Source organism: Dasypus novemcinctus, chromosome 19, assembly GCF_030445035.2.
Source record: "Dasypus novemcinctus isolate mDasNov1 chromosome 19, mDasNov1.1.hap2, whole genome shotgun sequence".
In the NCBI taxonomy this organism is placed as follows: domain Eukaryota; kingdom Metazoa; phylum Chordata; class Mammalia; order Cingulata; family Dasypodidae; genus Dasypus; species Dasypus novemcinctus.
Genome location: NC_080691.1, coordinates 47,480,276 through 47,502,873, shown reverse-complemented (window position 1 = coordinate 47,502,873; position 22,598 = coordinate 47,480,276). Strand labels below are relative to the sequence as shown.

The 22,598-nt window shown below is 40.0% G+C and overlaps 1 protein-coding gene across 1 annotated transcript in view; it reads right to left on the bottom strand.

Moving 5' to 3' along the window:
- LOC101438206 (sodium/glucose cotransporter 1-like) overlaps window positions 1-22,598 on the bottom strand; it is a 93,260-nt gene that overhangs the window by 25,624 nt on the left and 45,038 nt on the right. Inside the window, exons 9-11 of the mRNA XM_012528688.3 lie at window positions 11,379-11,514; window positions 8,758-8,865; window positions 7,106-7,256 (exon numbers count right to left, since the gene is read on the bottom strand). Coding sequence (XP_012384142.3) covers window positions 7,106-7,256; window positions 8,758-8,865; window positions 11,379-11,514 — 395 coding nt within the window. The remainder of the gene's footprint in view (window positions 1-7,105; window positions 7,257-8,757; window positions 8,866-11,378; window positions 11,515-22,598) is intronic.

Sequence of the window (22,598 nt, the reverse complement as noted above, 5' to 3'; positions counted from 1 at the left end):
CCTTATGCCATTTATTTCCTTTTTGCACTGGGTAACACCTCCAGTACAATGCTGAATAAAAGTGGCTATAGTGGACATATAAGTCTAGTTCCCAATCTCAGAGGAGATTTTTATGTATTGAGATTTTATTTTTCTGTTAATATGCTCAAGAACATTGTTCTTTTTTTTTTTTTAGGAGGTACTGGGAATTGAACCCAGAACTTTGACATGGGAAGCAGGTGCTCAACCACTTGAGCTACATCCACTCCCCACATTGTTTGATTTTTGAAGAATAAACTCTTCTTGCATTCCTGGAATAAACTCCAGGTGGTCAAGGTGTATTATTTTTTATATGTTGCTGGACTTAAGTTGCCAATATTTTGTTTAATATTTCTGCATCTATGTATTTGCATGATCTTTTCCCATTTGTTTTCTTTCAACTTTTCTCATTTTTTTTTAAAAAAGAATATCCTTTCTAAGCAGCATATAGTTGGTTTAAAACATATGTAGTCTGACAATCTTACTCTTTTAACTTGGGTATTTAGTCCACTTCATGAAATTACTGATATGAATTTTTTTTTTTTTGAGGTACTGGGGCTCTGGAACCTCACAACTGGGAAGCCAGCACCCAACCACTGAATCACATCAGCTCCTGTGAGTTGGTTTCTTTGTCTGTTTGCCTGTTGTTTTTTTGTTTTTAGGAGGCATCAGGGACCGAACCTAGGACCTCCCATGTGGGAAGCAGGTGCCAAACTGCTTGAGCCACATCTGCTCCTTAGATTTGAATTATTTGTGCCATCCTACCATCTACTTAAATCACCTGTTTTTATGTTCTTTTTATCCTTTTTTTAAACTTTTTTAGTTTAATCAATTATTTTATTGTTATTCATATTTTCCCCCCAAAGGTTTATCTTATTTATTTCTCCCCATCCACTTGTTGTTTGTCTTCCTTGCTTCTTTAGGAGGCAGCTGAAACCGAACCTAGGACCTCTGATGTAGGAGGGAAGTGCCCATTGGCTTGAGTCACCTTTGCTCCCTGATTGTTGTATTTCTCATTGTATTTCTTCATTGTGTCTCTTTGTTGCGTCATCTTGTTGCATCAGCTCACTGTCATGTCTTTTTTAGGAGGTACTGGAAACCAAACCTGGGACCTCCCATGTGGTAGGTGGGTGCCAACTGCTTGAGCCACATCCACTTTCCAATCTTAGAACATTTAAATTCCATTAACCCTCCTCTCATTCTCTGTACTATATACTGACATAGATTTGATTTCCATATGTTTTCTTACATTCTCTCTCGTTGATGTTTTCAACAGTCAATATTCACTTATATTACCCTTTCTGGTGCTCTCCATTCTTCTCTGCAGTTTAATTCTTCTACCTGGGTTATTTTCCTTCAGCCTGAAGAACTTTCTTTAGTATTTCTTATAGTGCAAGTCTAATGGTGACATATTCTCTCAACTTCCATTTTTCTGAAAGCATTTTTATTTCACCTTTATTTTGGTGAATATTTTTGGTGGGTACTGAATTCCAGTTTGGCAGTTTTTTACCCCAGCACTTGAAGATGTCATTTCCTTGTCTTCTGGCTTTATTTTTTTTCCATTATATTTAGTTTTCATCAGTTTCACTTAATGTAGCCTAAGTATGATTTCCTTTCTATTTATCTGGCTTGATGTTTGTTGAACTTCTGATCAGTTTTGGAAAATTCTCAGCTATTGTATTTTCAAAATTGTTTCTATCCATTTCTCTTTCTTTCTGTGATTCCAATTACATATATGGTATTCTTTTGATTGTGTTGCATGTGTGTCTTGCTTTCTTTTCTTTTTCCTTTTTTTCTGTGTACTTGTTTGGATATTTTTACTCATTCATTTTCTAACTCATTGTGTCTTCTGCTATATCCAATAACCTAGCCATTGAGTTAATTTCAGATATTTTCAACTCTAGAAAAAATTTTCAATCCTTTTTCTAAATTTTAATTCCCTGGTGAAATTCTTAATCTTTCCATCTGTCAAAGTTTTCACCTATTTTCCCAATCTTTTCATCTACCAATCATGATTAAATAAAGTCCTTGTCTGCTAGCTTCAGCTGTGAGTCTACTTTTTGTTGTCTTTTCCCCCCTTGATATTAGGTCGTAAGTTCCTATCTCTTTATAAACCTAGTGATTTTTCATGAAATGTTACTTGGTATTAAAAAAGAGAGAGATTGTACAGACTCATGATAAAATGACTTTCCAGCAGAGAGTTCATCCTTTCATTTTCTAGATAGAATAGGGGCTGGATCATTTCAATGCATTTGCTCTTATTTCATTTTTTATTTTTGTATTTTATTCATTTATTTATCAGCTTTCCTGAATTGGCTACCTTGTCTGTTTGCTTGTTGTTTGCTCATTTTGTTTTTGCTCATTGTTTTTTTTCTTTCTTTTGCTTGTTTTTTTTCTTTCTTTCTTGTTGTCTTCTCATTATTTCTTTGTTTTCTTTAGGATGCACCAAGAACTGAACCTGGGACCTCCCATGTGGGAGGTAGGTGCTTGAGCCACATCCACTCCCTGCATTTGCTTTTTTTAAAAATTTGTTCAGTCTTTTCAAAAAATCATTTTTGTTCTTTTCTTTTTTAAAAAGATACACAGATCACACAAAATGTGACACTGAAAAATATAAGAAGTTCCCATAGACCCCATTCCCCACATTCCCCACTCTTCCCACATGAAAACTTCTTTCATTAATGAGGTACATTCATTACATTTGATGAATACATTTTGGGGCACTGTTACACAGCATGGGTTATAGTTTACACTGTAGTTTTACACTCTCTGCCAGGCCATTCAGTGGGTTATGGCAGGATATATAAAGTCCTGCATCTGTCCCTGCAATATCATTCAAGACAACTCCAAGTCTAGAAAATGCCCCCATATCACACATCCTTTTCCCTCTCCCTGCCTCCAGCAACTCCTGTGGTCACTGTCTCCACATCAATGATATAATTTCTTCCACTGCTAGAGTCACAATAATTCTATAGTAGAATACCAGTAAGTCTACTCTAATCCATATTTTATTCTTCCATCCTGAGGATCCTGGGATGGTGATGCCCACTCCACCTCTAAATTGAGAGGGGGCTTAGATCCCACATGGCTGATGGATGGGATTCTCCTGCTTGCAGCTGTAGACTCTCAGTTCCTTGGTGTGGTGGTTGACCATCCTCACCTCCTTGCTAGCTGACCTGGGTAAGTCCAACAAACTGGAGAGTAGGTGTTGCAACTCTGCTAAGGCTCAGGGCCCAGCTAGCACACGGACAGTCCAGAGATTCCAGCATTTGCTTTAAGAATTTATACTTCTGTCATTAAGTATCCCATCTCTTCACCCATCATCTTCATCTTTTCTTGTAAATCTTTAACATAATTTATAATAGTTGTTTTAAAATCATTGTTAACTAATTCCATTTAAGGAGGCAAGTTGAGCTGTGACTAGACTGAAGCTTTAATTAAAGTTTACCTGTGATTAGCTCAATCCTCAACCTCCTGCTGTACTGCAGGGAGAAGGGGGTTGGGTTGCAATTTCAGCTATTTTATATTCACCTTTGGCAAGGCCCCAAATCCAAGGACCACAAAATTATACAGGACTATGTGATATCTAGTCCAACCTACATTGCCACTTTTTCAGCAGAATTTGGAAGCAGCAGTAAGAATTGCCTGGTAGGTAATTTTCAATTTTCTGATTTTAAAAAATATAAATTAACATATGGCAAAATTGACTTTTTTAGTGTAAAGTTTTATGAATTTTTACATGCACACATTCATATAATCACCCACCAGCATAAACAGGTGATAGCAAGATTCCATCACCCTCCATAAACTCTTCCATGCCGACCTTTTATATTCACATCCTTCCACCACCTTAATTCCTAGAAAACACTGATATATTATTCTTTTCAAGAATATCATATAAATGGAATTATATAGTAAGTGACCTTTGAGATGGTTTCTTTCACTCAATGTAATATCTTGAAGATTGAACAAAGTTGCTATATGTATCAATTTTCCCTTTATATTGTATGTATAGCATAGATGTACCACAGTTTATCCATTCACACGTTGAAGGACATTTGGGTCATTTCCAGGTTTTGGTGATTATGAACTAACATTTGTGCATACAATTTTGTGTGAACTTAAGTTTTCATTCTTCTAGGGAATGCAATTGCTGGGCCATACGGTATTTAACTTTATAACTAACTGTTAAACTCTTTTCCAGAGAGGCTACACCATTCTGCATTCCCACCAGCAATGTATGAGAGTTGTAGTTATTCTCCATTCTCACCAGCACATGGTATTGTATTTTTCATTTTAGCCATTCTAATAGATGTGTAGTGGTATCTCATTTTAAATTTCATTTTCAGATACATGTTTTCTTTCCCCATATGCCTACCATTGTTTCTTTTACAGAGTCCTCACATAACTACTTCATGAATTCTCCCCAGGTTTTATGGGTATCTTCAGTCAGAAAGACAGGGTAACATGTGCTTACTCTACCTTATTTGGAACTGAAACTCTGAGTTATTTGCTTTTGCATTTGGGGCTTTTCCAGCATCTAATCCATCCTCCCAGCCCACATTACCTCCTATGACTTGGCTAATTTCTCCCAATCCTTATTAAGCCATGCCTCCATTTTCAGGTCTCCCTCTATTCAAATTAGGCTCCTGTCTGTTGGTATGCAAACTACTGTAACTCTCTGCTCACCTATAAAGAGTTCCTTTCCTCTCTGGAATTCAGTTCACTCAAGTTTCCTTGCAGCTGTCCCAATGATAGGAAAATCTACTTTTTATTTTGTTTAGGACTTTTCTTACTGTTATCATTAAAAAAAAAAAAGATTTATTTATTTATCTCTCCCCTTCTCCCACCCCACCCCGGTTGTCTGTTCTCTGTGTCTATTTGTTGCATGTTCTTTGTCCGCTTCTGTTGTTGTCAGCGGCACAGGAATCTGTGTTTCTTTTTGTTGCGTCATCTTGTTGTGTGAGCTCTCCGTGTGTGCGGCGCCATTCCTGGGCAGGCTGCACTTTCTTTCACGCTGGGCGGCTCTCCTTGCGCATGGGGCTCCCCAGCGCGGGGGCACCCCTGTGTGGCACGGCACTCCTTGCGCTTATCAGTACAGCGCATGGGCCAGCTCCACACGGGTCAAGGAGGCCCAGGGTTTGAACCACGGACCCCCCCATGTGGTAGACGGACGCCCTAACCACGCGGCCAAGTCCGCGTCCCTCTTATTGTTATCATGGGAGCTACTGTAACTTCTATATCCCAACTGACACTGGAACCATACAAGAACTTTTTAGAATCAGTTTATCTTTTTAAAAATAAATATTCTTGGGGGGAAAAAACATTGGAAGTGGGGATAGGGGATTGTGTTAAATTTGTAATGTTGCTTGGGACAAATGACATTTTAGAGAAGTTGAATAACCTGGCCAAGAAAATTGTATGCACCTCCATTTGTTCACGTGTTCTTTTGTGGCCCTCATTTGCATTTAAAGTTTTATTCATGAGATTTTATTCCATTTATTCTAGGTATTTTATCTTTTCACTATTGTAAATAGGGTCTTTCCTTCCATTAGAACTCCCAACTGGTTATTATTTGTAAATAAGTAGGCTATTTGTTTCTATATATTCATTATGTAACCAGACACTTTACTGATTTCTGTGTGTATATTTTTATTTTCTTGTTTTATCCAGTTAAACATGTGAGCTACAAAAATGTCAATTTACCCTTTCCAATTTTTATACATTTGAGTTGGATAGTACCTCCAAAATAGTGTTAAATAATAGTGGTGAGGGGGTTACAGTCATGCTTTGTTCCTTTTTAGTTTGTATATTAAGCCTGATGTAAGCTTTTGGAGTGAAACAGATATGGTTTACCATTTGAAAAGTACTCATTTTAACAAAGCCTTTTTATCATTTGGGAATAGACACATATAATTTTTCTCTTTCTCTCTATCAATACGATGAATTATATTACTACATTTCCTAATACTGAACCATCATTGTATTTCTGGGAAAAAGCACCAGTTGGTAATGGGATGTCATTCTTTTTAATGTATTGTTCTATTTTTCCTCTCTTAATATTTCGTCTACTTTTTTTTTGCACTGATATTTAAAAGTGAAATTGGTCTTTATTTTTCACTTTTTTTCTGGGCTATATTTGTTAGGTTTGGGCATCAATAGCTTAAATTTCATTAAGCGAATTTAAGTCTTCCCTATTTTATGTTCTATGACAATTTAAAGAAAACTAAGATTTCTTAAAAATTCTTGGAAAAGCACTTTAAAATCTATGGAATAGTAACAAAAAAAAGTAAAGTCAAACTCAAAACACCCACAGCAGTTAGGCAGGTAAAGTATGTGTGACATACACCTTGATTAAAGATCAAAGCAAGTGTTTTAGATGTATTGTGGGCCATGTCTGAGGGCTGGATGTGTCCCGGGGGCTGCCACTGTGTGACGTTATGGACAAAGCTCTTTAATGACAGGGGCCATGATTTGCGTGTGTGTGTGTGTGTGTGTGTGCGTGAGAGAGAGAGAGAGAGAGAGAGAGAGAGAGAGAGAGAGAGAGAGAGAGAGAGAAAGAGAGAGAGAGAGAGAGAGAGAGAGAGAGAGACCTACTCCATGTCTAGTATGGTATCGTGTGGCATCATGGTCAACAGCCTGGGCCCCAAGCCAGACAGCTTCCCCTACTTACCATGTGCCCTCAGGTAGAGCATTCCCCACTTCTAAGCCACTGCTGCCCCATTTGTACAATGAGAAAAACAAGAGTAAAACTTACTTTTGTGTCACAAGGACTTAATGAGATAACTCATGTAAATTGCCTCCCAAGGACTATTTGGGGGAGGGGAGAATGGTACATCACACTGTGCTCGTTTTTATCATTGAGATTGTTATGATTTTATGTTTTCCCCAATGGAAACAATTTTCTTTCTGGTTATAAAAGGAATATATCCTCATTGCTAAGCTCCAGTAATAAAATACAACCCATCTGCACATAAAGAAGATAATGCTGTATACATTCTGACAGAACCAAGTTGCGACTTAACCCCATAGTGTGGAGATGGTTTCAGTTATAGCAGTAATGAATGGGATTAGAGAGCACCCTCACCTTCCTGTTACCATGAGTTCCTTCTCAGTGGCCACAGGCCGTATCCTGGGGTAGATGTCCAGTGTGAACAGGATGCTGGCGCTGTTGAAAATAGAAGCCAGGGAGCACATGAGAGAGGCACATAGGGCAGACAGCATCAAGCCTCGAAAGCCTGGAAGAGAAGGGACATTTCCTGGACCTCCAGCTTTCTGACCATGCCAGGAGACAACTAAGGCCTTGTAAGGAACTTCCCCACATACTAATTTTCTCCTACAAAATACTGTAATTTTATTTGGCATGAAATTCCATCTAATACAGATGAAAGCATTACATTTGTCTTTGTTTTATGACAAGACTTAACAGCTTCCTGTTGTGTCCTATAATAATGGGAGCTAATATCTCTTGAGGAGTTATTTTGTGCCAGACCATCTCTTCAGGGATTAGCTCATGTGACCCTCCCAACAGTCCCATGGGATGGACACCACTGTGTCCCACTATTATAAATGAGTCAGAGGCTCAGAGAAGGCTTAGGATGTAGGCCAGTAATGTGTGTCCTTGAGCCTTGGGGTCCTCATCTGTCAAGTGGCTGTGACAGTACCTTCCACACAGGGCTGTCATTGAGATGAAGATAAATTAAGCATATGGGTTAGCACAGTGTCGCAGAAAGAGGAGGCACCCCACAAATGTTAGCAATCAACTCAACAATCATGTATTATAACCTGCGGGTCCACCGGGACATAGGGATGTTAAACTCTTCTGCTGAGAGATTTTTTTCCTACATGTGGTGAGGAGAGGCTGAGTGTAACAAAGACCCCAAACCAGACGCCCACCACAGCAATGCCCCACCTTAATCTGTGGGCTACTTAGGGCTGGCAGAGACTGGGGCCATTTGATTTGTCTTCTTTCAGATGCCCTGCAGTCCACCATCACTTGTAGTTCCAGTTGCTTTAAGATGGGCATTTCCTGAGGTTCAGCTGGGGAAACTGATAATGTACTTCCTGAACTGTGGGATGGTCAGTATTTCTCTCAGTTGGATTCTACCTGTATTGTATTTTATGGAAACCCTTCTACTTTTTTACCTTTCCACACTCCCCAGTGATAATAAAGAAGTTTTTTTGTGTGTGTGTAATTTTAATATTTGTTTGGTCAGTTCAATGGGATTTGAGTAAGAAGGTGAGATAAATGCAGAGGCTATTGAACTCTCACAATTAAAGCCATCTTATGGTTGGCTAACTGCCTGTTTCCTTGCCAATCCCACTCTTTGAGGACAGGGCTAGGTCCTGTTAATCTTTGTATTCTAATGGTTTAGAACAATATCTGGCACAGTGTGAAGCCTAGTAATCATCTGCTGAATGAACAAATATGCAAAAGAACAAGCTGAGCCGGTGAAGTGGATCGTGCAAATCGGGCTGTGCTGAGAGCTTGTATGCTTCAGTGCATGGGGAATGAAGAGGAACAAAGAGGGAGGAGGCCCAGCTCCTTGTCAGGACGTCTTGAGCACCCCTCCCACGCCACAGTCTGCATTTCTGCGGGAATAACTGATGGACCAGTAGATCAGTCACCCCCAGCGCCCTTGCTCCTGACCATCCACTTAAAAGCCAAGGGAAAAGGCTCCAGTGAGGACAGGAATCATGGGGTCTCTATGGCCCCTGATGGCAGAGGCCATTTCTTACCATTAGGCATCAGCTCCATCACCAGTAGGGGAAAGGCAATGGGGCTGCAACTAATCCAGCTGCCACAGTACTTCTCACATTGTGAAGGTACAATACACGCCACTTTATCTGCAGAGAGAGGTAACAGTCACACCAACACATTGGCCTAAGAGGTCTAAATCAGAGTTCAGGGAAGGGGAAGTGACTTGGGAATATACATGGATGGCTGATTCTTGGTCTACCAGTTACAGCTCCCAGTTGGGATCCTGCACCGTCTTGAAGAGCTTCGGTCGGGGTAGAAGCTGGGATTCAGGCATATAGGAGTCAAACTAATCAGGGCTTCTACTGATCTACCATGTGACCCAAAGTAAATCACACAGCCTCAATAAGCTTCTCGGTGGCACCAATTAGGCGTGAGGAAAGCAAACGGACTATTCTTCCATATACTACTGTGTGAGTAACTCATGCCCTTACTCTCTTACCCCTGATAGGGGTATTACTGCAGAGTATTTGGGAAGAATTTCTGGGAAAATGGAAGTAAAGAGAGTGAATGTGATCTGCTCCTTAGGAACTTAAATAAGGCATATATAGTTACTGCCTGAGAAAAAAACAAGAAAACAAAAAACAAAACCCAAAGCAAATCAACCTAGAATGGAGGAAGAGGGAGGATACCACCTAGGTTCATGACAGAACAAGCTATTTTACTGGGGAGAGCTATATAGTTTTAGAAGTGACTGCCAAGTATCAACAGAAAGAATGTAAAAGCTCATTATTTGGGGTGGCAACAGAGGACATCTGTTCTTGTCCGTCCACTCTTCATTCCCCCTCCTTCAGCTTCCCTCAACACGGGCTGGGGTGGGCCCAGGGGCCAGGCAGCCACTCTGCAAACTTCTTCCCCTTGGCACAGTGACCGGTCCATGCCCTTCAAGTCATTTCACTGAGATTTATCTGGATTTTTGCTGGAACTGCTGGGAAAGGAAAGCCTCTTTCTGCTGGGGTTGTCAAGCTGGTCGGATACAGGACTGAGGCTGCAGGTGACCATCTTGCCACCACATAGTCTGCTGATGACACCAGCTCAGAAGAAAGAGGAGCTGAGAGGTGCACGTTGTTTGGAGCCAAGAGCCCCAATTAATAGAGGGGCCAACGTGGGAAACGAATCTAGGGCATCACACTTAGGTAGTGCCCAGCTCCAAGCTCTGGTAAGGTGAGAGACTCAGCATCAAGGAAGCATTACGTCTTCAGGTTACTGGAAAAACATATTCTGTGAGGAGCATGGACAGGGGCCAAAGCTTTAGTGATCAGTGCTTTTTGGTTTTACATACCCAATGTGTAAATAGCATGTTCCCGCATGGGTCGGGTCATCTCTGAGAACTAGGAAAACATGGTTCCTGCCCTTCTGTACCCCAAGAGCTCTCCACCAGCACATTCCTTCACACCTTTCATCTACCTCCTGGGTAGAAGGCTAGGGAAGGTATGGGTTTCGGCTCCCAGTCCAGTCAGAGAAAGGAGTGATCCCCCTCTCCACTTCCCCCTCCTAGCAGTTTCTTCTCTAGAGCCCAAGACATGAGATACTCTGTGCCATCTCCTCTTCAGTGAGAAGGGGCAGTTCACACGGTGGGGTGGGGGTAGGGAGGCAGGGCTGTGCAGCCCAGGGAACTCCGGGCCTGGAGACCATGGGGCCTATTTCCTACTGGGTGAGGAAGGGCTGCCTGGAAAATCAACAAAAACACCACTCAGCAGTTGAAACTCAAATCTGGAAAAGCTAAAACAGAGCCCTCCACTCTGTTAAATCCAGGAAGGGATTAAGATTTTTTTAAAAAAAGGTGAAGCACATCTCAGGGGCAGACTGAAGGAGGAATTAGGGTTAGAGATGTCTACTATACATGTTAGTTGGTATCAAGTGTTTTACATCTTATTCGACCTTGTCAAAGGCTCTGTAGCAAAAGACTCCCATGGAAGCAGTCTGCTTTGCCCTGGCAGCTGAGACTCTTAGAGCAAGTGCTCCATAAATGTTTAATTAATCAAGAAGCCTGTTACTCTGAGAGACAGTGCAAGCTAGTAAAACTAGGTGGAAATGGGATGAAAGACATCCACCAAATTACTATAACTCATTAAGAGAAACGGATGTTTTAATAGAATTTGATGGAAAGAATGTGGGCCTCAGAGTCAGGCCCATCTTGGGGTTGTCTCAAGCTCCCCCATCTGATGAGGCTCATCAATTTCATGAGACCATGGAAACCCACCCTGAGACTGTGAGAGGCAGTGACAGATCTGTAAGGTGTCTGCATTGTGATGGAGAGAAACGCAGTCTCCCTGCAGACTGGGTTTTGGGCCCAATGTCAGAGGCTGGACCCTGGCCTGGCGGAAGCAAGGGTCTGACCCTTGAGCAAACCCACTGGTCTGCCCTCTCCTGTCTGAACTCATCTCCTTGGAATTTATCTCTTGCTGCCTAGATCCACAGTCTCTGCCAGACTTCCGCTTAGCTATATTCCTAATCCTAACTCATTCACCACCAAGATGGAGTCTGGGATACATGGTCACCCACACACTTGTGTGTGGGGGGGAAGAGGCCAGCCCCCCACTCTCTAGATCTCTCAGGGAGGAGGCATTAGGGTGTGAATGGAGCAGGACCAGGAGTTTACCTGGGTACAGGATGCGGCTGATCATCCCTGGCATCACAATGGTGAACATTGGCAACAGCTTCAGGTACCCACACAGGAGGCAGCCACCTTTCACATGGGACATGTTCTTCCCTGCAAGGTACCGCTGGACAGTTATCTGCCAGGGAAACACAGGTCCGTTAGGAGGGTGATGCCTAAATGCCGGGTCCACATCGGCACAGACAGCCTGACCCTGACCGCTGCAGGACGAGACCTCAGGGGTCCCTGTGCTAAGCACAGTATCAATGGGATACCCCATAGTATCTAAGTATCTATGGGATACCCAGGGCTAAGAAGAGGGCTGATGAGTACGCTCTGCCCATCAGCAGCCGGAGGCAACAGGGAAGGCATGAGCCTTGGCCTCATTGCTAGCACCGCGCATCAAGCACGTCAGCCCACGCTTTCAGGCTCTTCCCCAGGAAGGGCAAGACTCCCTCCTGGAGGCCACAGGCGGGCTCTGCCGGGCATCGAGAAGAGGGCCCTTGTCACAGTAACTGCAGCAAAGGTAGGTCCCGACAACAATGGAGTGCTCAGAATCAGGACCAACTTCATTTATCTAAACAGAAAGTCATTAGTATAAACCTTGAGAAGGCAAAATTCTCCCACGAGCTCTTTTGCAATCCCCTTTTCATGATGCTGCTGCTGGAAGAAGGCAGTATGCCGTCAGGCCGGAACAGAAATGCCCAGCTGGGAGTGGAGAAGCACTTAAGAAGGAAAATAAAGGCATGGTCCAGTGCCTCAAAACAATGCAGTATTATGTAGGTGCTAAAAACTATGTTCTTGAAGAACATTTAAATAATATGAAAGGCTATGCTCACCATATGCTGCTAGCTGGAAGGTACCAACAGAACATAAAATAGCACACACACATACGCTGCCACTCTAAACTAGAAACAAGACAACTGGAATAAACCAACACAGGAAAAGTGACTAATTGTGGGGTGGTAGGATTTTCATTTTCTCCTTTATGCTTTCCTTATTTTCCAAATGCAATATTTTACTAAAAGGGGAAAAAACCCCAAAGGGATCCTCTGCAGGCCACAGGTCCTGATTCTGGGGAGGTCTCCTGCACTCCCTGCCCCCTTTTGCCAGCTTCTCCGTGGATGGGGGTTCTCTGTGAGCACGGAGACTGCAGGGCCTAACTTTTCCTGGCCCCCTTCGCAAATGAGATGGTCCCAGGGAGAAGGTAGAGTTGCAGGGCAAGGGCAGCAACGCTATTCTTCCATAGTTTAGGAAGGAGTGGCATCAAGACATTAAATCATTCCATGTAGAAAGTCCTAAGCAATTTAGTATATTGCTATATATTTAAAAGTTGGGGAAGGGAAGGATTTTTGTTTAAAAATGGTGGTGGGCCAAAAGGTACTGAGGTTTCTTCTATAGCTCCACTTTATTTGCCTTTTTAAATTGATTTTTTCTTTACCCATTTCCAATACTTTTAATACTTACCCTTTTTTTTTTTAAGATTTATTTTTATTTCTTTTCTCTCCTCTTCCCTCCCCGTTCTCTGTTCTGTGTCCATTCGCTGCATGTTTTTCTTTTGTCCGCTTCTGTTGTCAGCGGCATGGGAATCTGTGTCTTTTTGTTGCGTCATCTTGCTGTGTCAGCTCTCCATGTGTGCGGTGCCATTCCTGGGCAGGCTGCACTTTCTTTCACGCTGGGTGGCTCTCCTTATGGGGCGCACTCCTTGTGCGTGGGGCTCCCCTACGTGGGGGACACCCCTGTGTGGCATGGCACTCCTTGCATGCATCAGCACTGTGTGTGGGCCAGCTCCACACAGGTCAAGGAGGCCTGGGGTTTGAACTGTGGACCTCCCATGTGGTAGGCGGACGCCCTATCCATTGGGCCAAGTCCGCTTCCCACCCTTAAATTTTTAATATGGATACTAAAGTAAATCAATATTCCCACCCTACTCCTGAATTTAAGGTTCATAGAAAGATTTAATTCCAAACTATTGTCTGATGTTTTAGTCTCACCTTGTTTCATATTTCCCATATTAGCCATTTATTATTTTTCAGTTAATGCTTTAGATTTACTTATGTGTGCTACCAAAGTTCTTTGCTAAGTATTCTTTCAGTGCTTTCTGTTTCCTCATGTACATCTTCAGTCTTTCTTTACAGAAGGTTATGTCTTTACTTTGAACTTGGTTCTGAATAATATCTTAGGTAGCTATACAATTTGAACTTGATATTTCCTTCTGGTACTTTGAAAAAAATTACTCCACTACCTTTTTTAAAATAAAATTTTATTGAAGTATATCATTCATACTTGAAGATACATAAAGTGTAAATGTATAGTAAAAGTTGTGAGTTTACAAAACAAACATGTATAACATCATACAGGGCTCCCATACATCACCCCATCACCAACTCCTTGCATTGTTGTGAAACATTTGTTACTATGATAGCTCATTGTCAAAATATTACTACTAACTATAGCCCATATCTTACATTTGGTGTATTTTCCCCCAACCCACCTGATTATTAACACCCTGTGATAGTGTTATATATATGTTACAGTTTATGAGAGAACATTCTCATATTTGTTCTGTTAACCACAGTCCATTTTCCATTACTGGACTCCCTGCGTTATACAGTCCCATGCTTTGTACAAAATTCATTCAATGTGAACACTCAGTAGCTCTCATTTTCATCTCAGAGTTGTTCCAGTGTTTTTTGGCTTACATTGCTGCTGTTGGGAAGTCTGTTCTCAGTACAATTTATTCTTTTCTAAGTAATCTTTTCTCAATCTGCTTTAAAAATATCCTTGTTTCTGATGCCCTGAAGTTTCATTATGATGTGTCTTTAAGTGGAATTTAAAATATATATATTTCTGCATGGGATTCACTTCACTATGATTATTCCTCTCTCAACAATTATAAAAATACCCAGACACTTTCTGTTCAAATATTGTTTCTTTCCCCTTTTCTTCTGGAACTCCAAAGAGATGTATCTTAATCCTTCTCATTTTATTTTCCCTATCACTGTATTTCTCTTTCATATTGTCCATTTTTATTCACCTCTTTTTCACATCACTATTTTTTCTTCAGCTGTGTTTAATCTATTTTTTTTTTTTAAAGATTCAGTTTTTAAAAAAAAATTTCTCTCCCCTTCCCCCCCCAGTTGTCTGCTCTCTGTGTCTATTCGCTGTGTGTTCTTCTGTGACCACTTCTATCCTTATCAGCAGCACCGGGAATCTGTGTTTCTTTTTGTTGTGTCATCTTGCTGCATCAGCTCTCTCTGCGTGCGGCACCATTCTTGGGCAGGCTGAACTTTCTTTTGCACTGGGCAGCTCTCCTTACGGGGCGCACTCCTTGCACGTGGGGCTCCCCTACGCAGGGGACACCCCTGCGTGGCAGGGCACACCCCTGCTTGGCAGGGCACTATTTGCACGCATCAGCAATGCGCATGGGCCAGCTCCACACGGGTCAAGGAGGTCCAGGGTTTGAACCGCGGACCTCCCATGCGGTAGGCGGACGCCCTATCCATTGGACCAAGTCCGTTTCCCATAATCTGCTATTTTTAACAGCCACTGAATTTTACTTTTCTATAAGTATACTTTTTAGTTTTTTTAAAAAAATCTGATGTTTTGATAAAATTTTGTTTCTCATGTTTTAGTTTCATTTTATTTCTTTAAACAGCATTTTGTATTTAGTATCTAATACTTCCATTTTCTGAAGTTTGAGGGTGCTAATCCTGCTGTTTCTGCTGTTGCTTGCTCATGGTGGCTTGATTCTTCCATGTTTTCTAATTTTGGGTTGGGGGCTCATGCTCAGCAGGGCTTTGTTCGTGGAATTCTGCAAGACCTTGGGTAAAGTGCATCCCTTCAGAGGGAATTTTCCATCACAATGGCCAGGTCACAGTGTAACAAATTTTGGATGATTTTATGTTAATTTCTTCACAAGGCAGTTTTTTCTGACTATAGAAGTTAATTAAAAATCAAACCTATAGGAAGCAGGTTCATGAAGATGAATTCTCAGAGGAAGTATTTTTCCTCCACCTGCAGCCAGGTTGGGGCACTTTCTAGTTTTTTTGTTTTGTTTCTCTCTGCTGGTGGGCAGACTTTTCTTCTAGTTCACCTTTCGCTGAGGTTATACACCTAGGTTATACATAAAGGGTTCAGTTTTAACGTCATCATTCATGACCTCAAGGCCTTTCTTCTGTTCTCACAATAGCCATTAAAATCTAAGCCTTTTTGGAAACCAAAATTGGCAATGCCATCAGGACACTGATGGTGTCAATGTTACTTTAGCTCTCTTGGTTTCAATTCTTTGTTTTTGGCCTCTGGAGATTTTCTCCCTTTCTTCTGAGCTCCATTATGCATATAAAAAAGATGTGTGTTATAGTTTACCCAGGATTTCTACGTGTTTTATATTGGGAGGATTTCAGGAAATCTAGTTAACCAACTATCAGAAATGGAAGTCTAAGCGGTAATTCTTAAAGGAATGGTTACACAAGAAATTGTAAAGACAAATACAGAGTGCTAAAAAAAATTTGTAAGGCAGCATAATTAAAACAATAATAGAAGGGAAAGAATACAAACAAATGAAAAATTTACAGCTACATTACAGAGAATAACTAGATATTGTGCTTGAGAATCTCATTTTGCATCATTTCTTCACTCAACACATATTAAAGATCCCTCTGTGTTGCTATGTGTTTGTCTGGTCTTTCGCTTCTAACTGCTATTATTCCACAGCATTTCTCCCCCCCACCCCTTTCGTCCACCCACTTTACACGCACTGGCACAATCAACACTGTGATGAATGTCTCCTACTTGCCTCCAGATCAACTTGTGGGAAGGTTTTTTAGGTAGATTCTGAGGAATAGCATTGCTAGGTCATAAAGTACAATAGACCCGATTTGATTAAATTACTCTCCCAAACAGACAGTACCAGTCTACACTTTCACTAGAAGTTGATGAAAGTTCCTAAACATCCATATTGAGCTTTTTAAGTTCTGCCAGTCTCACTGTGGTTTTTTTTACTTTTTTGTTGTAGTAATAAATATACAACTCAGCATTTCCCACTTTAACCACTTCACTGTGGTTTTAAATTGCATTTCTCTGATAATTCTGAGTATATGCTTGTTAGTCTGAGTTTCTTTTTCCATAAAGTGCCTGTTCATACTTTGCCCACATTTCTACTGACATTCCTTTTTTAAAATTATTATTTATGCCCCCCTTTCCACTTGTTTGCTGTCTGCTGTGTCCATTCCTTGCACATTCTTCTGTGTCTGCTTGTCTCCCTTTATTGCATCATCTTGCTGCACCAGCTCTCCGTGGGCACAGGCTGTCAGCTCTCCACGGGTGTGAGCCAGATTGCCTTCACAAGGAGGCCCCGGGACATGAACCCAGGGCCTCCCATATGGTAGATGGGATTGAGGCACAGCGGCTTCCATGACATTCCTTTTTCTTGTTATTTGCTATTGTTCTCTTGTCCATTACAAGCACTCCTAATTGTCTTCTCACAATCTGTCATGTGTCAACTTTGTCTATATAGTCTTTGTTTAAGAGCGCTTATAGGTGATAATGATCAGATTTATATATTTTTGACTTATGATTTGTACTTCCCCATCTCAAAGATATTCTCTAACATTACATTCCCTTAATTTATTATTTCTCTCCCTCCCCGCCCCAGTTGTCTGTTCTGTGTCCATTCGCTGTGTGTTCTTCTGTGTCCGCTTGTATTTTTTTTTCAAATTCTACTCAATTTATTCATTTTTTTAAAAGATATTACATTAAAAAAATATGAGGTCCCCATTTGCCCCCACCGCCCCAACCTCACCACTCCCCCCACAATAACACTCTTTCCCATCATCATGTCACATCCCGCTTGCATTCTTGTCAGCAGCACTAGGAATCTGTGTCTCTGTTTTGTTGCGTCATCTTGCTGCATCAGCTTTCCATGTGTGTGGCGCCACTCCTGGGCAGGCTGCACTTTTTTCGTGTGGTGTGGCTCTCCTTATGGAGCACATTCCTTATGCGTGGGGCTTCCCCACATGGGGGACACCACTGTGTAGCCCGGCATTCCTTGCATGCATCAGCTCTGTGCATGGGCCAGCTCACCACATGGGTCAGGAGGCCCTGGGTTTGAACCCTGGACCTCCCATGTGGTAGGCAGACGCTCTATCAGTTAAGCCAAATCTGCTTCCCCCCTTAATTTTATAGTTTTTCTTTTCACATTTCAGTCTTTCATCTACCTGAAGTCTACCTTTGCATAAATGTTAGGTAGGGGTCAAACAGTAAGCTGGTTTTTCTAACATCATCAGAGAGTCTGTATTCTTCCCATTGATTTATGGAGCTTCCTTAAATATATTTTAAATTCCCATAAGTACATGAGTCTGTCTCCAAGCTCTATTCTGTTCCATTAGTCTTTGAGTCTGTTCTTGCCAATTTCAAATTGTTTTGATTACTGTTACTTGGTATATATTTAAATCTCTGGTAGGGAAAGTTCTCTTTCTTTGCTCTTCATTTTCAAATTGGGGGTAGCTCTTTGTGCTATTTTTTTCTTTTTCTTTTTGCTATTTTCTTCTTCCACATGATCTTCAAACCTTATTTATTTACCTTATTAACACATTAAAGTACATTAGATAAATGCACAGTGGTAGCATTTAAAGAGAATATTGTGTAACCACCACCCAGATCAAGAGAGGAAACACTGCAGGTTCCCAGATGCCTCTGGGTGCCTCTTTTACACCTCAATCCTTCCCTCCCTCCTGAAACAACCACTTCTCTGACAATTTTCATTATTTCTTCTTTGCCTTTCTTTATACTTTTACCATTTAATTGTGTAGCTCTAAACAATATAACTTAGCTTTGCTTGTATTCAACTATATACAAATGGAATCGTGTACTATATAGTCTTTTTAAAAGATTTTATTAATTTCTCCCCATCCCCTCACTGTTTGCATTATTGTATTGTGTCTGTCTTCTTTTTAGGAGGTACCAGGAACTGAACCTGGGACCTCCCATCTGGGAGGGAGGCACCCAATCATTTGAACCACTTCCACTCCCTACTTATTGTGTCTCTCATTGTGTCTCCTCGTTGCATCATCTTGTTATGTCAGTTTGTCACACCAGCCTGTTGCATCAGCTTGCTGTCTTGCTCTTCTTCTTTAGAAAGCACCAGAAACTGAACCCGGGACCTCCCATGTGGTGGGCAGGTGCCCAACTGCTCAAGCCACATCTGCATTCCTACATAGTCCTTTGTGTCTCGCTTCCTCTACTCAGCATCACGGTTTTAAGTTTCATCTGTCTCATTGTGTAGCTCACTTCCTTTTCATTGCTATATTGCCTTTTTACAGTATGAATATTTCACATTTAACAATCTACTATTGGTAGAGGTCTACATAATTTTTAGAATAAGTTTGAGTTCTTCAAAAAATCCCAGTGGAATTTTGATTGGTTACATTTAATTTATAGACTAAATTTTGGAGAACTGACATATTAAAAATATAAAGTCATCCCATTCAAGAACATAAACTGACTCACTGTTTATTCAGATCATCATCCATATCCACTAATAGTTTAAAATTTTTCACAGATGTTATGTATTCTTTTGTTAAATAACTTTTTAACAAATATATTTTATTGAAGTCATGTATTCTTTATTCAGTTAATTCATAGGGTGCTACTGTGAATAGGATCATATTTTCCCATTATATTTTCTAGTATAAGTAGAAAATACTGGCAATCCCAATCAAAGCTATAAGAAAGAAGAACTATAATGCAAGTGAACAGCTAAAACTATAGATTTGACCAAGATTGCAAATAAAATATAACATTTTTTCTCATTCCTGATCTCTAAGGAAATACTTCTAAAGTTTTTCATTCCATAAAATGTTTGCAGTAAACTTTTGGTGTATAATATTTATCAAGTTAAGGAAGTTCCTCTCTACTCCTACTTTGATGCAAGCTTTTATCATAAAGAGGTGTTCAAATTTATAAAATGCTCTTTCTGCATTTATTGAGAATTATATTATTTTCTTTAGTATATTAATAATAATTGCATCAATACATTCTCTGTTTGAACCTTCCTTCTATGCCTGGATTAAACCTGACTTAATCATAATGCATAATTTAAAAATTATCTTTTGAGGAGAGGATTAAGGGAAGCTGTCGGAGGAAGAAGCTCCAAGAATCAGTCCCTCTACCCAAACAACTATTGATTGAACTGGAAGGAACTGTTTTAATCAACTATTTTGAAACTCTGGAGTCTAATGGAGCACTGTGCAGCATCCATGGAAGGCTTGGAGGAAGATGGTGGTAAATATTGGCAAATTTCCCCCTTCATGCAGTGGCTACCGTCCCTATTCCCCAAATGTGTGAGAGCAGTCAGAACTGCAGCCTGGGCTCCTGCAGAACTTCTTTTACAAATGAAAAGCAAAATTATTGCAATTAAAATTCATTTTACTGGTAAAACAAAAGAATAGATAAGAGCTAAAGAGACAATTAGTCACCTGGAAGATAAATCTGAGAAAATTACATACCATACAACACAGAGAGAGAAGGATATAGAAAATATGAAAGACAGGTAAGACACGTGAAATACAGGGAGATAAATTTCAATATCCATATATAATAATATCCATATATAATAATTTTCCAGAATTGATGAAACACATGAATCTTGAGGATCAGAAAGTACAATAAAATGAAAGGTAAGTTTTAAAAGAAATCAGAAATAAAAAGCAGATTACCTACAAAGGAACAAGAATTAGATTGAAGATGAGGTCTCCATAGTAGAAATGGAAGCCAGAAATCAGAAGAAAATGCCTTCAATGTGCTAAGAGAAAATAACCAACAACCTTGAATTCGATATGCAGCAAAAAGTAACTTTCAAGACCAAGGGTAAAAATAAAGACATTTGCAGACAAAGAGAACCTTGGAAAAATCATCATGAAAAATCCACCCCCCCACCTCAATACTCCAAAGGAAGGTCTAAAGGATCCACTTCAAGAAAAAGGAAGATATTACAGAAGGAAGGTCTAAGATGCAAGAAATAATGATGAGAAAAGAAAATTAAAAATAATGGAATTAAAGACAATAATGTCTAATATGTGTGTTTAAATGTCTCCAAAGGAGACAGAGCTAAAATATTGGACAGTAATAGCACAAGTTGTGTGTGTGTATGTGTGATAGACAGAGAAAGAGAGAGAGAAAGAAAGAAAAAGAGAGAGAGGAGAGTTGAAACATTCTAAAATCTTTGAATTGTTGGAAGGAAGGAAAAAATATCGACACTTCATTACTTAGATTAAAAATTCAAGGGCAACCAATAAAGGAATAAAAGAAAAAGAATGAGAAAGTAAACCCAGGAAAAGAAACTTTTTGGGTCTGGAAGGCAGTCTTTGACCCAAGAGAGACGCAACAGTAATTCTCAGGATGACGATAAAGGGAGACACAAGAATTGCAGCTGTGCTTAGAGACCAATCAAGTTTGGACTAGGTCAAACTGCTCTAGAAGAGAGGACCCATAAAGACAAAATTAGTGAAATAGTTGAGTTCTTTAACGTATGAGAGATTGGAAACATTGGGGAAGGGTATGGGGATTGGATTAGGGACAAATACTCAGAACACTAAGCAAATTAACAAAAAAATTATTACAACTCCTGGGGAAACAAAAAGTTGTTCAAGAAAGTACATTCTCAATATACTACTTGGCTTTATCAGTGAAAGTATGTATGTTTGTATGCATGTATGTATGTATATATATATGAATTTTTTCAGTGAATGTATTTACCTATTTGCAGTAGCATTAACCCCGTACACAGAGCCAACTAAGGTGATGACATTAAGTATACCAGGGGAATGAGGGTGTCGTATGTGTATGCACATACTTGCATGTGTGGGAGAATGTGAGTGTGTGTGTCAGAAGTAAGTGAAAGAGTTAACAATATTAATTTTCAGAAGTGGGATGTCAGTAAGTAATGCCTAAGTCAGAAAAACCAAGAAGCAATAGCATAAGTATTTAGAGATAAGGAAGTAATTATTCAAAGGAGGAGCTTCACAAGTTGAAAGTCATTGCCGCTGCGGGGTGGAGATGATAAGGAGAAGAAGGATGGGGGGAGACTGGTATTTTCATAATAAACCTTGTGGACGATTATATGCATACGTAACTTGTTAATTACATGCATATGTAACTTCAATAAAGATAAAACTAACCCATAAAGAGAAGAAAACGTGATATAATTAATTCTATTATCAAATTAAAAGAGAAAACCCATATGAGCATCTTGATAGACGCATAAAATACAAAAAAGAATTTGATAAAATGCAACATCCATTAATGATTTAAAGTCAAAGAGAAAACTGAAGCAAACTAGGAATGGAAAGGAATGTTTCTAACCCTTACAGAGCATCGACATAAAACCGAATGATATTACCCAATGATGAAACACAAGAAATAGTCCTTTTAAAATCGGTCAACAGCCAATTGTAAGGCTTACTCTCTGCCAGCCATTGAGGATACTGATTCATTCACTCCTCACAAAAACAGTAGGCAGGCACTACTATTACTGTCCTCACTTTATAGATGAGCAGACAGAAGCACAGAAGCACAGAGAGTGCTTTGCCCAGGGTCTCCTATTTGGTACAAGGTGGAGCCAGGATTGAAGTGTGTAGTCTGGCTCCAGAGTTTGTGGTCTTACCCACTGCTTTATTCCTCCTAGTTACCATAACATGTGAAGTCTGAGTCAGTACAGTGAGATAAGATGAATATGTAAAAGGTTTAAGGACAGGAATGGAAGGAATAAAACTTTCATTAGTTTCAGCTAATACAATGTGTATATAAGAATGTACAGATACTTATTAGAATAAATAAGTCTAACAAGGTGGCTGGATATAAGACCTATATTTTAAAATAAATGTATTTTAAAATAAAATAAGACCTATATTTTAAAGTAAAATGTTCCAGGCATAAACAATAAGGAAATGTAATAAAAAAAAAACATTAACAAAAGAAATAAAAAATATAAGGTATCTGGGAGACACACAAGTCCAAGAATGCTTCCAGCATCAGTGTTTGCACTAGTGAATAGTAAAGTTTGCCAGCTGAGAACTGGTTAAATATGCTTTAGTACACATGCACAAGAGAGAAACTGTACTTCTGTAAAAAACGAAAATATTGACACTTATTTGCCAGCATAAAAGGATGTTTTCAAAAGACTTCTGAATAAAAAGAAACCCAAGAATTGACAGAGATCAATTG